Source organism: Photinus pyralis, unplaced genomic scaffold (genome assembly GCF_008802855.1).
Source record: "Photinus pyralis isolate 1611_PpyrPB1 unplaced genomic scaffold, Ppyr1.3 Ppyr1.4_LG8, whole genome shotgun sequence".
Lineage (NCBI taxonomy): Eukaryota > Metazoa > Arthropoda > Insecta > Coleoptera > Lampyridae > Photinus > Photinus pyralis.
Genome location: NW_022170819.1, coordinates 23,105,233 through 23,121,824, shown reverse-complemented (window position 1 = coordinate 23,121,824; position 16,592 = coordinate 23,105,233). Strand labels below are relative to the sequence as shown.

The 16,592-nt window shown below is 37.6% G+C and overlaps 1 protein-coding gene across 3 annotated transcripts; it reads left to right on the top strand.

Annotated features, from left to right (window-relative positions):
• Positions 1-308: 308 nt before the first annotated feature.
• On the top strand, positions 309-16,356 carry LOC116178507 (beta-1,3-galactosyltransferase 5-like). 3 transcript variants are annotated; one of them, XM_031498016.1, is made up of 3 exons: positions 309-457; positions 11,599-12,713; positions 15,034-16,355. In XM_031498016.1, exons 2-3 carry the CDS (start codon positions 11,644-11,646, stop codon positions 15,047-15,049), a joined length of 1,086 nt encoding a protein of 361 aa, XP_031353876.1. In that variant the 5' UTR covers positions 309-457; positions 11,599-11,643; the 3' UTR covers positions 15,050-16,355. The 3 variants fall into 3 exon arrangements, with proteins under 3 accessions (XP_031353876.1, XP_031353877.1, XP_031353878.1); XM_031498017.1 differs by lacking the exon at positions 309-457 and adding an exon at positions 581-694 and having other exon boundaries at positions 15,034-16,356; XM_031498018.1 differs by lacking the exon at positions 309-457 and adding an exon at positions 5,893-5,993 and having other exon boundaries at positions 15,034-16,356.
• Positions 16,357-16,592: the final 236 nt, after the last annotated feature.

Below are 16,592 nucleotides of genomic sequence, written 5' to 3'. Positions count from 1 at the left end.
TCGCGTCGCGTCGTCGCGATTCCTATCCTATACCTATGTTATTGGAGAAAGAGAGACAGTATTATTACAAATGTTTAGGTAATCCCCAAATAGATGTTTGGGTGTTATTTTCACCCCTTACACATAGGTAAATACCGAGGTAAATACAATTTATTTTTTAATTATAAGTGTAGGTATATTACAATAATACATTGAATAATACGCAAATTTCGGATGTGAAAAGCATCTCGAATGATGCAATCAATACTTCAGCATCCCTTAAGTTTGGATGGAGTGCGAGTGCGATTGCGAGCGAGTTGTCTGGCTGGGGCGTGCTTCGCGTGCCACAGCCGGAGACCGGCATACGCCCATTTTATTTCTGCCCTTTAAGTTTGTCGTTGGGTGTAAAATGCAGGTTGCAACGAAAGTGCAACGGTTTTGCGTTTTGTTGTGGTGCATACAGCTTTCCTACGGCGTGGTGAGTTTATTTGTTAATTTATCATCGGTTGCTCTAATAATCTAAATGTCCTCTAAATTAAACACGCCGCCCGTTTGCACATGAAGGGGCCGTTGACTTAGTCATACAATTCGCGTTTCTATTCTAGTAGATGTGGCTTGTTTAATTTTATTCTTCTCGAGTTCTGAATCTCAAACGGAAACTGTTGCGATTTGCGGCGTGTTTCGAATTTGACGCATGCGTATATGGAAACTCCAGGTAAGTAGAATTTTTTAATTACGAGAGTTCTTTCGTAAGTCTCGTGCAAAGTTCGCGATTTACATACACTTCTAGCCTGTGTAGTTGATTGTTGTGAATATTTTTGCAGTCGTTACGTTCCAGGAAATGTGAAATGTGTTTCTGATTCATATATGTGGTCATCGATGTTGTTTTCGTATTTTTTTCGATGGTTGTGGTTACTTTATCAACATGTACCCAGTGCCGGGACTTAAAGACCCAGGACCCCTAGGCACTTGAAATTTGGGGGCCCCCTGGCCCTTATCCCGCAGTCATTTTAGAAATTCAGGGAATTAAAGGCACAGTACAAAATGTATATTTTAAAAAAGAATTTAATTACTCTAATAATCATCATAGCTAGGTCCTTAAAATCTATACAATCATACGGCGAACTTTCTTCTCTGCGAAAGAGCGGATGACGTCGTCATAGTCAATAGACTGCATTATTTCCGACTCTATGTACATTACAGAGAGTGAATTTAATTTAATCTATGTTTTTCTATATTAGATCTTAAAAAAGTCTTTATTCTTTTTAGCGCGGAAAACGACCGTTCTGCTGAGCAGTTTGACGCGGGTGTGCACAACAGCATTCGGAGCGCAATTCCTACGTTTGGATAAATGTCCAAAAAGCCTTTTTCCAACAAGTATTTGTATAGATTCAAAAAAGAAAACTCTAACTTCATTCATCGACAATAAATGAGCTCGCATCACAGTAGGCTCAAATAATATCGTCGTTTCACTCGTTTCGCTTTAAACCTGTAGGATTGGATAATATTGGCGACTGTTTTGATGAGACAAGCCCAGCCGTTTGCTGGTTTATTTATATCAAGGTCCGTTACACACTGGGGCCCCTAGGCCCGGGCCTTGTGGGCTTAGCTGTAAATCTGGCACTGCATGTACGTACCTACGTTACATTTTTATCTCTAGGAAATTGAGGACATTGGACATAGTTGGTATGATATCATGACACCTTAATGTTGGCAAGCCGTCAAAACACTGCCTTTAAACAAATGTTATTTACATGTAATTTCCTTTCCTTCGCGACTCTTTTTTGAGATGGGTGAGGGAGGTGGTGGTGTTAGAATTGTAGAATTATTTTCTATGGTATTCTAATTAAAAGCATCAACGAAAGGAACAGTTTTCTACCAACTACAGCCCTTCTCCCTTACCCCTTATCAAAGGGGTAGTGGGGGGCGGGGGGACTGTGACTTCATGGTACTGAACGGAAGAAATTCATTTCTACTAACCACAGTCCACCTCCTTGACCCCTTATCGTGATCGATTATAATTCCTCATATCTACAGAGCGGAGTGTCGGAGACGGCACGTATAAAAGTCGATTGAAACTTCTATGCGAGACATCGCCAATGGTGAATATCTCGAAAACAGAGTGCCGCTAGAAGTCATCCCAGTGTACCTTTGACCTCATGACTTGCTGTTTGTTCCTCCAGAGAAGATTCTGCCTTCATAGTGGTTGCATGCGAATTTTTTTAAAATTACATCATTACTTTTCCTTGACTTATGTCTACCTGAGAAAGGGCCCTTTGTAGTGGGTATTACCAAAGTCCTTTGGAGTTTTTCTGTTTATGATGTGTTGTGGTTATTCCATTGAATACGGTTAGCAGATTTATATTTACTGATTACTGATAACACGTAAGTGTGTTTAGAGTGTTGTCTTTTCTCATCGTTCTCCCCTAAGTTTCTCTTCTGATTTATTTTTCCTTCATTCTACTACGATATTAGCTAATACGTGATACGTTATTACTGACCTCCTTCTTAATTTGTTAATTGGTAGTTCAATTAGCATCTATTGTTAATTGGAATGTTGGGATTAACCGGCGATGTCGGCGCTATCAGGCTGAAAAAGTATAACGCGCAAGCTTAGAATGCAGGGCACTATAAAATACCATGTGCCATTTGAAATCAACACACGCCGCTGATCGGCCAGCTAGCTCCGTTGGCCAAATAGTTAACAGCGTAGAGAGATATGTTCTTACTCAGGGTAGTAGGTAAGTGAATTAAAAACTTTGACCACAAATTATTATAAAAGGTTTCAAGTAAATCTCCGCCACTAATACTTACTGGTACTTCGATTCAAGTCTTTCAGGCGCCACCTAATTCCGCTAACAATTTTAACTGCAGCCACCGAAATTAGGAAAGGTAGCTAGTATAAAAAGAGTCAACAATTGACCCACAAAAAAATTATTGTTTATTAACCAAAGAGTATGCAAAATACAAAAAAATTAAATCTTCCCATGAACTATTAACACAAAAATTAACCCACCAACAACCCCTGAAGTTATGTGACACCTCGTACCGCTAAGCAACGATAAGCATAATTACTAGAAATTAAAATTGAAATGATGTACTATAATCGGTAGCTTAAGGTGTTGAAGTTAATCGTAGTAACGATCTCTTTACCTTACAAGTGATTACTTCTCTAGAGCAATTCGTACTTGATAGTTAACCAGTCCTAAAGATCAAGCATACTAATTACACGTAAAAATTTCCACTTACATATGTGGGTCAAATAAACTGTTCATAGATATGTACAAGAAGACAAGTTAAATCGGAGAGGCAAACACAGAAATGCAAAAGTAACTAGAAATTGGTCGCATTAAATGACTCGAGAAAATTTAGAAAATATAAAGGTGGAAATTGAAATATGGACAGAAATGATTATTTTAAAACTGTTACAAACGGCGTAAACCTGCATGGCCTTGCATTTCCAATGATCGTTTTAATTTACCGTAGGAAACAAAACCTGCCAATAATTTCTTATCATGGCTGAAATTCTAAAATATTAATTTTCCCTCTTCTTCGAAATGACAAGAGCTTTCGTACGCAACAAAACCTACTTAAATAGCTAGGCGATAACGGTTGCAACCGGAGGGCGGATTAATTGCAGCGTTAATTACGGTAGGGGCGGCTGAACCGCAACTCTAGAAATTAAATCAATTACTTTTAGCTTCGATCTTCAACTCCTAGACCCAACACAAATACTTTCGGCACGATACTTTCGTAGCGCAGCGGCTCTTTATACCACAGAGTGGTCACTAAATCTGCTGAAAACCGGGTGCTGCGTTACAAAATTTAGTTATTTGTGCATTGTAGAGTAGTTTTTTTGAATTCAATTTGTATGGACGATTCGTTGTCGATCAACATTTTGGTTTTGTTTTGTTAGCGTAAATTGAATTATTGATTCTTATTGAGTGTTCATTACAGTTTTCGTATTCGAGTTACCTGATTAGTGTCAAACACTAGACATTACTATCGCAATAAGGATGTGCCGTGCTATTCACTCTCTCTGGTTTTTTATTGTTATCCGGATTACTGTTATTTTTTGTTGTCTGTTGCTTTGTTTTGGCTATTGCCGTGTTGCTTTGTTTTAGCTAGTGCACGAGAACCCCATTATTCACCTCGACTCACCTCTACTTTGCCTGAGCTTACCGTGTGCTTATCTAGAGGCAACTTTGTTACGTTTGCTCAAAGTGAACGTAACAAACTTATAATGTGGAGTCACACTGAAAGCATAACCGAATGAATGAAACATTCGCCCCTTCCAAACATGTGAGGCTTCCAATTTTTTCAACGGAATCAAAGGGATAGTGAAATGTTTGCAGAATACTACTTCGAACTAAAGAAATCAAGAAAATCGTTTCCCGGAAGCAGCATATAAAAATAAATGTAAATGCACGTTTAAGTAACGAAGGTAATGAAAATTGAACTGATAATGACGGCGACATCACACTGTTGTAGGTAAAAAGAATCAAGCAGTGCAGATTGCTGTTTTCAAGAGTGCATCATTTGATAGGGGTGCGGATTGTTCAATAATTCTTGACATTAGAATTGGTGTAGAGAGTGATAGGAGACATTTTCGGTAACATAGAAGGAGTTGAGAGCTCTACAGATGACATTCTATTTTATGGGAAAGATACGTCAATGGAAGATTGTCAACAGTTTTGGAAACTTAAATGTAAATGTGTTGTACAAAAAGTAAAATATATGAGAGTAGAACCCGGCTTCTCTTTCCACCATCTTGAATTTTCTTCGCGGTCCGTGTGGGGCAGTTGAGTTTAAGTCGGGCGTGGATATTTCTAAATGTGTAGTGGGTTGGATTGGTAGACCAGCCAGCCTTGGCTGAAACCCTACCCACTCAAAAATAAAAGCTTAAAATGTATGGTGAGAGGCTGGTAATAACGTTCAAGTTAACGCGTCTGTAGATAGCCGAATACTAACAGGAGTTAGAAAGTAGTGGGCGAGTGACTCCTGACTACGGTCTTGATTGTTTAAATGCATGCGTCGTGGCATTGGCGTGTTTAGTTCAGATTACAGGAAGATTTTGTTTATTTTGTCGTCGTGGTTATCAAGCTGGCTTCTGACTTTGGCGGAAAATTGGGCGACGCGAAGTTGAGTTATGTGTCAAGAAATCCGATTGGTTACAAAAAATGGGTTTTATTGGTGGAGATGGTGCAAGTATAGAATGGGCGTGAATCAGAAAAATCTGTCACAAATTACACAAAATTAGCTTAATTGGAATACTGACTATCGTGCATAGATGTAACATTCGACGAACTTACCTATATCTGTAACTGTCTTATGTTAGCTACGTTTTTTTCGGTGAACATATTAGGACTTCGTTGTCCGTAACAGCTTTAGAAATTCATAACAAATAGATTCGATTATTGACAATAGTTTAAGAAATGAACATGTGCGTGTTTCATTTTTAATTTGCATTCATTTTTAATGAAGAGCTCGACGTACACACGCCATTTTCAATTGGTCTCAGTATTTATGTTCGTTATTGGGTATTGCATAATTTACTATTGTTAACTCCGTGCAATTAACACATCGGGAGGTTTCCCAGTTTTCAGCTTGCGATGAAACTCTAAACGGCGCAACACAAGCGTGCACGTCGAGAAAATCGACATGGTAATACTAAAATTAACCTTCCAGCGACAAGGGTTGGAGTAATATCTATTCGAAATTAACCCATTTACAAAAACCTTCGGTGTTTAATGACTAAATGGTAATGTTGTCCTCTCTGATCGTCGATTAATAATTTATGGGAAAGACGTCGATAATCGTTTGAATGGAGGTGGCGTGTTCGAAGTTTCAGCTGTGCATTATCTGCAGCATCTTGTGGCGTCGCGACGTTTTATCGCACGCGTGTTAGTTTGTTAGTTTGCAGTCACACTTCGCCGCAGTCAATCTTCCAGTAAGTGCAAAATGGTTCATCGTCATCAAAACTTGTGAAGTTTGTTTATCACTTTCTTGAAAACGTAAGTACTTTCTCTTCTCGTCTTTTCGACCTACTTTAACAGGTATTTAGTTAAAGGGGTTAATGAGGGTTAAGGTTTACATGAACTATGTTAACTATATTAGCGGAAAAATGTTGTTACTTTGAAGTACATGAGTAACTTATACCTAGAATTATAACTGGAATCATTGAGAATTTTCAAGGTATATGCTATAAACTAGATTATATTAGGTGTCTCTGGCATAGTTGCACGTGTTCGCTCAAACCTGCATTCCAATATTTGTTTTGGGCAAAAAGTTTCTGATTACGGCCCTGACTATGTATTTGCGCGCGAATGTCAGTCCGAGGTATTGGCAAATTCGAGTTTCTGATGATCACCCGCGCTCGCGGCACTAATACCTTCACGATCCAAAATCACTCCCGGTAGTTTATGGGATGATTGCCTTACGTTATTATTACGATACCATGCAACTATTCTGCCACTCCGCGCAGATTTTGGGTGATTGACTTAAAACTTTTTAACCCACCGGTCGTTTGAATCTGTTCAACCAATAGTATTCATTCCTTTTGGCCAATGATATCTATCTCCAGAAACCCGAATTGCCAGAAACCTTGAACTTATATTAACGGAAACAACGCTTCGGAGTACCCTGCGGGTATCTATATAGAAGTTTGAACATTTTTTAAAGACCCCAACGGAATGTACCGTTACATCTCATACATCGGATTCCAAAAATATATTCTCTAAAGATTTAGATTTGAAGCTTAATCTTGGAATCCGAAGCACCAAATCCCTTAAAGCACACTGTAAAGGGGCCTAAAATCTGAAGCAGTCTTCAGGTTGGAGCCGTTAAAGCTCGAAGTGCAATTACGATACAAGCCTGAATCCTATAATTTGAGGACAAACCTTGAGATTTGGTGGCAACCTAAATTTCACTACTTTACTTTTTTAGTCACACCCATTCTTGGACGTAGGAACAACCAATAAGACTCATTTTTTCTGGCCAATGAGATTTTTTAACACATGTAACTTCTTCACGTTTACCAAATTCTCAAAATTGGCAAAAAGCATGCTGCCCAGCAAGTTTAATATCGACGGATGTGACCCGTGTAAAAATGGTCCTTTTTATCTAACTGCGTCATTCGTCATTCCCCACGACTTCCCGGCGCCTCATGTTTTCACGCGCATTTAAACAGTCTGGTCTGTATTCAGGGACCAATTGCTCCCATACGACATCGAAAAAAATTTAGGAACTCCCGCCAAATAATGTGATCGTTCTTTACATTGCACTTTCTCAGCTAAGAACTGTTGGACTGAAAACAGGGACAGAAAACACCCGAACGTTGCCTACAGAGTGAACCTAAAACTCGTAACCTCGTTATATAAAAATTCAATCATCATCATCAATTGTCTATCCTGCTATAAATGCTATAAATAATAATTGTACTGAGTGTGTCAATAGTTTATCACTTTTTAGAGAATTCTCAATGATGTATTTCAAGTAGTGGTTTGTTATTTAAATTTATTTAGCTGGGTAGTTGTGGATCAAGATTTTGACGGAGGTTATGCAATCTTAGTTCTACCTTAGAAACGGTTTTGAGTATTTGTTGAGATCATCTGTTCTGTGTGTAAAATTGAAACGTATTGTAACGGTAGCTCTAAATTTTTTTCGAAAATTCGTTGTGAAATTAGAAATGTTGAGATTTCGAAGTGTAAAACAAGTAGGCATTGCATATTATAGAAATTCTGTAGGGCGTCAAAACTTTGAAGGCCGATTTCCTAATAAAGGATTTGGTGCCGGTGGCTCGTCTTATCTGCGTCCTTTAATTTCTGTAGCTTATTATTTTATTAATGGATTCCGGATCTCGGGAGACTAGATGTCGGGAGTTAGTATAATATGATGGTCGTATGTGGGAATGATTTATTGCATTGGCTCTTATTTAATTGGTAGGACGGGAATTAAGCAAACGAATTAACCATTAAAGATTGAATTTTTCTCACACGGGGAACCTGTAATGATCTTAGCCTCCTATTATCTTGGCGGTCTTCAAGTCACGCAGGAATATTTGACCATATCTGTAGTAGCGGGAACGTCAAACTAACATGGCTGCCTATTTGAATATTCTCGCTGATCGTCATGTAGGACACCTACGTTGTGTAATAACTGGGTTCTCAGCAGGCACCGAGGGCGTTTTATGGGTAAGGAACACCAAAAGCAATGGCTGATTAAGATTAAATTGAAGCTAATACCAAGTTAGATTACAGAGTGACCCGCATAATGCTTTTTAGCGGCGCCCCTGCAGAAGGTCTTAAGTTATTCTATACCACTCCGGCATTTACCTTACGAATTAGGAAAACTGCAGGAAAACCTAATTCGGAGTAGTCCTATAATGAACAAAGCCTACAGCCAACATCTAATGTACAGCACTTTTGAGCGCTCTCGAAACCAGGGTAAATACTACATACACGCTATGAGTAACCAAAATGGAATCGAGCCATTCCTCAGGTATTACAACACATACATCAGACAAAACTAAGAGATATTAAATGTATCTCGCCGGGCGGTAGGATTGCCCAGGCCCAGTGGGGTGCCTGTAGACGTGGGATAGAGTTGTTGGGTTTCGGGAGAGTGAAAATGTTAGGGGTTGGTTCACTAAGGTCCGTATAAACTTGAATAACTCGATCCCCTCTAAACAAGCACACTTCCCTCTGGATTAGTCACAGCCCAAATAAACAAATATAATGAAATGCAATGAAATAATCGAGAGTGAGTAAAAAGCACAATACACAAATATCAGAACGCATGCAAATATGTACACCATGGACACGGCCCTACCGACAATGGAACATAATTGCCAATACCAACAAATGTTACACATTAGAGGTACAAGTGATTCAATCCAGTAAGTAGGGACATAAGTAAAGGGTTACGAACTGCATTTAAGTTAGACCGTTGAGTGAAAAATAAAACTTTTCACTCAACGGTTAGACACATTCAGAGATGAATTGAATAAAGCAAATACCTCACTGATATAAAAAGCAAAAGCACACAGCAATGATTGAATGATGAACAAAATACTTATTTCAAGATCAGCCGTACTTTACACTTAAGCCGGTTACAAGAAAAGACCATGAACACATTCTCTACATCGTATTTATTAACCTCCCCAAGCGACGCTGTAACTTGATCCCTAAAACACCCCAAAAAATCACCCGAAAACGGCCCATTCCCTGCATTTCACGCATTTCTAGGAAAAAACTGGACTGCAGGTGTTTGAAATGGTAAACACATGTTGTCTTCGACGGGGTGAAAAACAAAAATGATAAACTACAACGTGATAATGTTTACTGGTTTATAAATACCTTGAACTTCTATTGTTAATATGCACTAGGATTCGGAATGCAGTCTTGGTCTCGCTCCGATCGATGTTGAAATCCAATGAACTCAGGACCGCCCACTGCAAGCAGCTATTCGAGTTTCGGTTCGGCCAATTACAGGCAGGCAGGTATTAACACGACTTTTTCTGCACCCTTCAAGTAGACTGTGCACGGACCGCGCGTAGAACACAAAATGGAACTGTTCTTCGGAAATCTCGCAATCCTCCTACTTTTTTCCGGAGTGCCGTGAAGGATCGTCTTCGCCTTCGATGTAGTGGGTGGATGGAGATGTTTTCGCTCGGTTCTTTCTCTCGATTTTCTTAAAAAAGTCGCCTCAATTCACTAATCAATATTACAAGAAAACGCGCTTATGATTTGCGGGCGCGACTGACATAGAGGTTGCTCCGTGAAACGACGGCGGGCAACTGCTTACTTGGTACTGGAAATTTTCGTATTTATATTTTCGTAGTGTTTACCCCGTGGCCTCATTTCTGCTTTACGCGCACAATCCACTTTCGTTTATATAGACTGATCGCCCGTGGGGGTCATGATTATATTTAGACTTACCGTTTAATTACGTAAAAAAGGAACTTTAAATAACCTGAACAGAAATACTGTTACATTACGTTAGACACAAAAATCTTAATAACTTGACTTTACAATTGAAATATACAAGTTTAACAAAGCTCTAATCAAGAATGATCGATTAAATTGGTTATTTGATCTTAAAGCAAGTTTCCATAAAGAAATTGCGCGATGTTACGAACAAAAATCGCACGTATAGGCCAAATACAAGCAAAACATAAAAAGGCAGCGCTTACCTTACTGTAACTTAGATTTCATCCAGAGAAGTGAGCTCAGTTCCCGGATCCATAAACTTGCAAACAAAAGAAAACTTCCAAGTCGCAGAGTTCGGAATGCAATGAACTGAACCATGCCTGAAGGGCCTCGCTTCTATCAAAAAGTACGATAATTAATCGGCCAACCGCTTCACAAGAATGTGAGAGAGATCTCAAGATAATAAATAGATAGATTACATCTAATCCGGAAGGGACAAAAATAGTTATGGATTAATACGTTAAAAGGTTACGGAAGTTATTGTTTCTTGGTTGAGGAAATTCTATTAAAAGGGCACGCGCGCACCGATGGGGAATTTACTCCAAGGTTACCCACACGCGTATGTAATCCGTATCCGGAATTATACTTAAAATTGAATTGGAACTAGTCCTTAAATTGGGACCATAAACTAAAACTAGATTTGAGCTTAGCTTGAAATTGAAACTGGAAAGTAAACCCTAAAAGAAAATCAAAGGTAATCCTCTTTGTTGGTAACCTTAAAATGTACATACCTCTTTAAATAAGAGGGCTAGTTATAGATGAATGTGCAACAATCGTCGTAGGAGAATGGTGTCGTCTTTACTGTAGGGCGAATCCGTTCAGACAATAATGTGGAATCCTCGCTAAAAATTAATAATATATGGGTGGCGGCAATTAAAATTCCATGCGCTTTCATTTACGCCTTAGCTAAGGTGCCTGTTACAGCTTGCAATCGAAAGAGAAAAATGAATGTTGACCATCGATAACGACTAATCGTATCGCCACAAAAATTGCGTGTTTAAAATTCCAAGACTGTGACAAGGATCATTCAACGAGTAAATATTGCCTGCGTTGTAATGAAGAAAATTAACCGTTACAGCTTAGTGCCTTATAAGCGTAATTAGAACCAGTAACGGAAGATTTAAGCTTGAAGTTTTGGGTCGAAACGGAGAGGCTTAAATGTAAATCTTTGGATGGAAGCGGTATGAAACTTTTTTTCAAGGGTGTTGTGAGTGAAACTTAATTCGGAAAAATTAATATTGCACGTAATTAGTTTCCGTTTGATTGCTATCAAACGCAATACTGCAGGAAAACACGATTCTCTATGGCAAGTTAAAAATATCGCGTGACGGTAGCGACAAAGCGCTGCTCTCCTGTACCGATCGTGCAAGTATTGCTGCAACACAATGAAAGTAATGACGTTTTGGCTTACCCGCAAGTCGTATAACAAAATAAATTTGATGAAGCTGATCTTGACACCGACCTTTTCGTTCCTACAAACTTATTTGTATTGGAACATTTAGACGTTCCTGAAGTTATTGTCTTACCAATTATCTTACTAGCAAAATAACTGAGAACCTTTCTTCTTCCGCTCATTTATAACGCACTCCAAGCTTTCTATTGGCTCTAAATTCATTATTTTATGTTTCAGGTTATACCCCCACCATTCAACTTATGAAGTCACCAAATAATAAACATGCTGGAAAGACGATTCTGGTCAAACTGCGCTTTAATACTACTGCTATTAACTTCGATATCAATTTGGCATATTTACACCAGCCATTCCATTACGATCCGTTCTGCTTACGATTACAATACATCAACACGATACTCACCTCTTAGTTTCACACTCCACACCGCAAATTCGTCATACAAACATCCGATGTACCAGCTGCCCCAGTTGGATTACAACACCTTAATGAATCTGACAACATTCGACTTCGCGATCCTGAACAAATGCAAGACGTGGCCTCTGTTGCTCATTCTAGTTCACAGCGCTCCCAATAATTACCATCGCCGCAAAAGTATTAGGGAGACATGGGGAAGTAAATTGCAAAATGCTTCGATCTTTTTCATGTTGGGGCTCGCGCGGGAATCTAGGCTCCAAAAGAAAATTGCGGAGGAAAACAGGAACCATCGGGATATCGTGCAAGGGACGTTCCTGGACGTCTACAGAAACGTGACGTACAAGCACGTCATGTCGCTCAAATTTGCAATTTACCATTGCCCGAACGCCAAATACATTCTTAAGACTGACGACGACGTATTCGTTAACATGCCTAGGATAGTGAATTTTCTAACTGTAGATTTGTCGCCGTACGGCGCCGAAAGATTGCTTTCGTGCTCGAAACGGGCACATTCGCCCGTCAAGCGATCGTTCCGTTCCAAGTGGAGGGTTTCGTTCAACGAGTATCAGAACGAGTACTATCCGGCGTACTGTCCCGGATGGGTCATCATGTATTCGCCCGACGTCATCTTCGTCTTATATCGCGAGGTGCAGAAGTTTGATTATTTTTGGATCGACGACGTCCTGATTACGGGCATTTTGAGAGAAAGGGAAAATATTGAGATACACGACGCTACTTCAATGATACTACCTTGCGATAACTTAAAGAAAATTCTACAGCACGAGATTATCGACCAGGGCGCTGACTTTTTGTATGGACCGGCTGATCTGTCAATAAGAGAAATGTACGCTTTATTTCATTTGGTCAAGAACGTCAGTAGCCTGAAATCTAGACCGAGTGCCAGGCGATTCCTTAAACTGTAAGTAGATGTAGCCAATATTCATAATTTTGATTTTTGTTTCTATGGTTTTTTTTACAAATGGGGATGTATTAATGCCAAGGTCAGTTAATTCTAAAATAGAGATATGACCACATTTGAAGTTTGACACGCTCATTGTGCTGATTTGTGAGGTAACATTTCTTGTGTCAATATGTGGGTGTGAAGTTTCACAATGTATAGGTTTGAAATTGATACCCTCACGTTGGTTGCACCAAAGATGTTGATTTTTCTTACTGACTCGTTGGCTTGATGTTTGCTCCTTAGCTTACAACTCGTTGTGTAAAAGTTTTTTGCTTTGCCTATATAAATACGGGCACCTATATGTAGTTCGATATAGTAAATAATGTGTTATTGATCTATACCAAAAACTTAATTTGGGCAAATTTATGATAATAAAATTTGGGAAAGTTGTGCTCACATAAAGCCCCAACTTTAAATGTCCCATAAAAATCTAAATTGATATGTTACCTGAATTATATCTTCAAATCAATAAATACTGTCAAATGCAGGTGATACATCGTCTACTTTATTGGTGATGCAAACGTTATAAGTTACAATATAAACAATTCAATGTAAGTTTCGAATCGTGAATGAAAATTTTCTCTAAAATTGAATATACAATTTGAATCGATATTCTAATGCAAAATTCAACTATAGATTACCCCAAAGTCGTACACACAACAATATAAACGATTGTTTAGGGAAACGCAAAGGAATATTCAGTTTAAGTACGTAAAGGGCCCTATAGACGGACGATTTTGTACGCGTTTATGTACGTCCATTCAAAAATGTACATACAAAAACGTGAATGTGTATGTATAAAAATGCGGAATAATGCAGAATCTCTGTCGACGATAGAAGTTTTGTAGATGCCTACAAAAAATTTCAATGTGTGGATGCAAATTGTGCGTCGCACATAATAGCGTCGTACATGTAACCAACGCTATGACCTGAAGCATAGTAGGGAAGGAACGCAACACTGAAATTGTGAAAAGTTTGTTTAATAATTATCGTGATTATTATGATTGTAAAAGCTCGGAAATTTAAGGCAACATAAATTACATTGCAAAATAAACTTCGAAAATGGTAGTTCACGGAATAAAAATAGAAATTGGCTGGGAAAAAAATAATTTACCAATTAAAAAAACCAGCCGTCAAATTAATTGTTTGTAATGATGTGAATGCGTAACATAAATTTATCACATCAACATCACATAAACGGTAGCATGTAGACTTCAAGAGGTAACATATAGGTTAAAAACAAGTTTTGGGAGAGATTCTAAGAAAGGATGAAATACACAAGATGTGACTCATTTTTGGTGCAATAAAGTCCTTTTGTTAAAAGCAAGATGGAAAATTACATGGCCTTGTAGGCAAATTTAACAAAAGAACAAGATATGTGGAATTTACGAATTGTACCTCGTTTATCGTACATAGATTCTAAACTGAAGAGCTTTGATTAGCGTAATCCCGCTCCGGCAGTATAAGCCCCTGGTTTCGGGGTTTCCAGCTTACAGTTGAATGTTGAAGACAATCACGGAATTAGGTAGGTGTCGTATTTCAAATGGTTACAGTTTTAACCACCCCGTGACTGCTTCATTGTTAGTTACAAACAACAAGTCAGTACATACATCAAACGAATCGGTAATTTCCACAAATTAAAATAAAATGATCAAAACTTATATGAATGTTACTTCAGGGACAATACCAAGTAATCAACATTAATAAACATAAATTAAGCAAGCATTACTTACACCAAAAACGTAAACCATTACAAACACAAGGATAACGGTATTAAAAATGTCATTCTGCATTGTGGTTAAACCAAGTAAATTTCAAAAACAAAGATTCAAACACACAACAAATATAAAATGTGGCATACAAAAACAAATACGATATAAAGAAATGCAAAAATTACTACCTGCATTAAATAACACAAAATAACAATAAACATTTATGGAGCGATGCGTTCACGACCGCCATTCAAGACAAGATGCCTAACGTAACCTCCGTCCGTGCTTTTTAGATGATAGCTTTTTCCCATCTAGAAATTGCATGGTTGCCAACTCTCAAAAATGTATGTATCGTCGTAAGTTGTATATACAGGGTGGAACCTCTCACCACCAAACCTAAATGATTTCAGTAATGTAAATTTAAAATTTAATAGCAGTATAGTTAATCGATTTCAGCTTTTTACGGTATGAATCTTATCTTGTATCTCAGCTTGAATCGTAGGTACCTCGTATTTCTTATTGTACGATACACTCATCTCATATGATTCTCTGCGTTTAATTTTCAGATCATCTCCGAAGTAGATGGGTCAGCAATCCAAAACATCGTCGAAATGCGAATATCCTGCATCAAGTAATAAGCTCTCAATTTATCCCTCGGTTTTAATAATTTTCGAAGATATAGGTATATGAAGTGCCTTCATTCGCTCATAAAAATATGCCAAATTATTTCATGAGGTTAAATGATTGCGCGCCGATTGCGTGCCGAAACTGGCCAAAAGAAAGTGTCTAATCTTAATTTAATTAATCTAAATGTAGGATGTTAAAACATTTTAGATAATCTAAATTAACCGTTAAATGGTCATAACGTTTCCAATGTGAACTAATAACTTTTTTTTTGGTATTGAATGTAAGTTGTTGGTTTTGGAATTCAGTGTATGAAAGGGTCCATTTTAGTACTTAAATATGAAAATGATATTAATTCTATGCAGATTTGAGTCTAGTAATAATGAAATGTTTATTCAATGTGACAAATTCTTTTAATATGCGGAGCATTGTATTTTTATACATTAGAAAAGGTATCCAATTTTTTTTTCATACCAATTACGTGTTAAGGAAAATTTTATTGTTAGTATTTAAGAGATTTAGTTTTAGCTGTTTACGCCATCCAGTTTCTGGTAGCATTTTATGATTGTATAGGGGTGATTTTGTACAGGAAATGATATACCTATTTTTGTGATTTTAGATAGTTATGTAAGTATTAGAAGTATTAGATACTTGTTTGTTAACATATCATTTGTTGCACTTGATCTGTAAGTACCATCACTGGCAAAGTTAATGACCCCTCTTTTACTGTATGTTAGTTACTTTTGTTTTAAGTGAGAAGTTGCCAACTGGTTCAAAAATACAAGAGCATAAATGAGTGAGATATTTAAGTACCAATTTTTTTTCAATGACTGTACGTAACAAGCATGCTGGATGTAATTTAGCACAAACTGTAATTTAGAGTGATTTTTCGGCACACAGTTTCTAATGTTATAGAATTTGTTAGTTGCATGAAAGACCATTTGGTCAATTTATGTGATATTTTAAACTACAGAATGTACACAATTTAAATTTGGTACCTACCTATAATCTATATACTTATTATAATAGCTTAGTGAAGTAAAGTGCCAATCATTGACTTCTACATTGACTTCTACTTTTAATTTTCAGTAAGAATTCAATATACCTGTAAATGCGCAGTATCAACCATACTTACTCTCTCGTAACACTCCTTCAGTTTTTTATTTCTAAAACATGTGAAATTCTGTATATATGTACCGTACAAGGGGACTTCGATAACAAAGAATTTAATTGTAAGTGGACTGTAATTATGAATTACTTCCAAGGCCTTGTTTATGCTGGGAATGAAAGAATATAGACACAAAAATAAACGTGTTTATTATAAATTTTTCTACAAAAAACCTTAATATGTTTGCTTTAAAATAATTTGGGGAGCCAATAATCACTTGTTATGAATTTTACATTGAAATCCCTATGATGCGTTACGCAAGTCACCACCCTGTATAACAAAAAGTAATGTACTTAGTTGTAGTTGTGCGCTTTATTGTAAATTCTATTTGCC

What these genes read in the sequence shown, in the direction of transcription:
- LOC116178507 (XM_031498017.1), top strand. Translation starts at nt 11,644, where the DNA reads ATGCTGGAAAGACGATTCTGGTCAAACTGCGCTTTAATACTACTGCTA.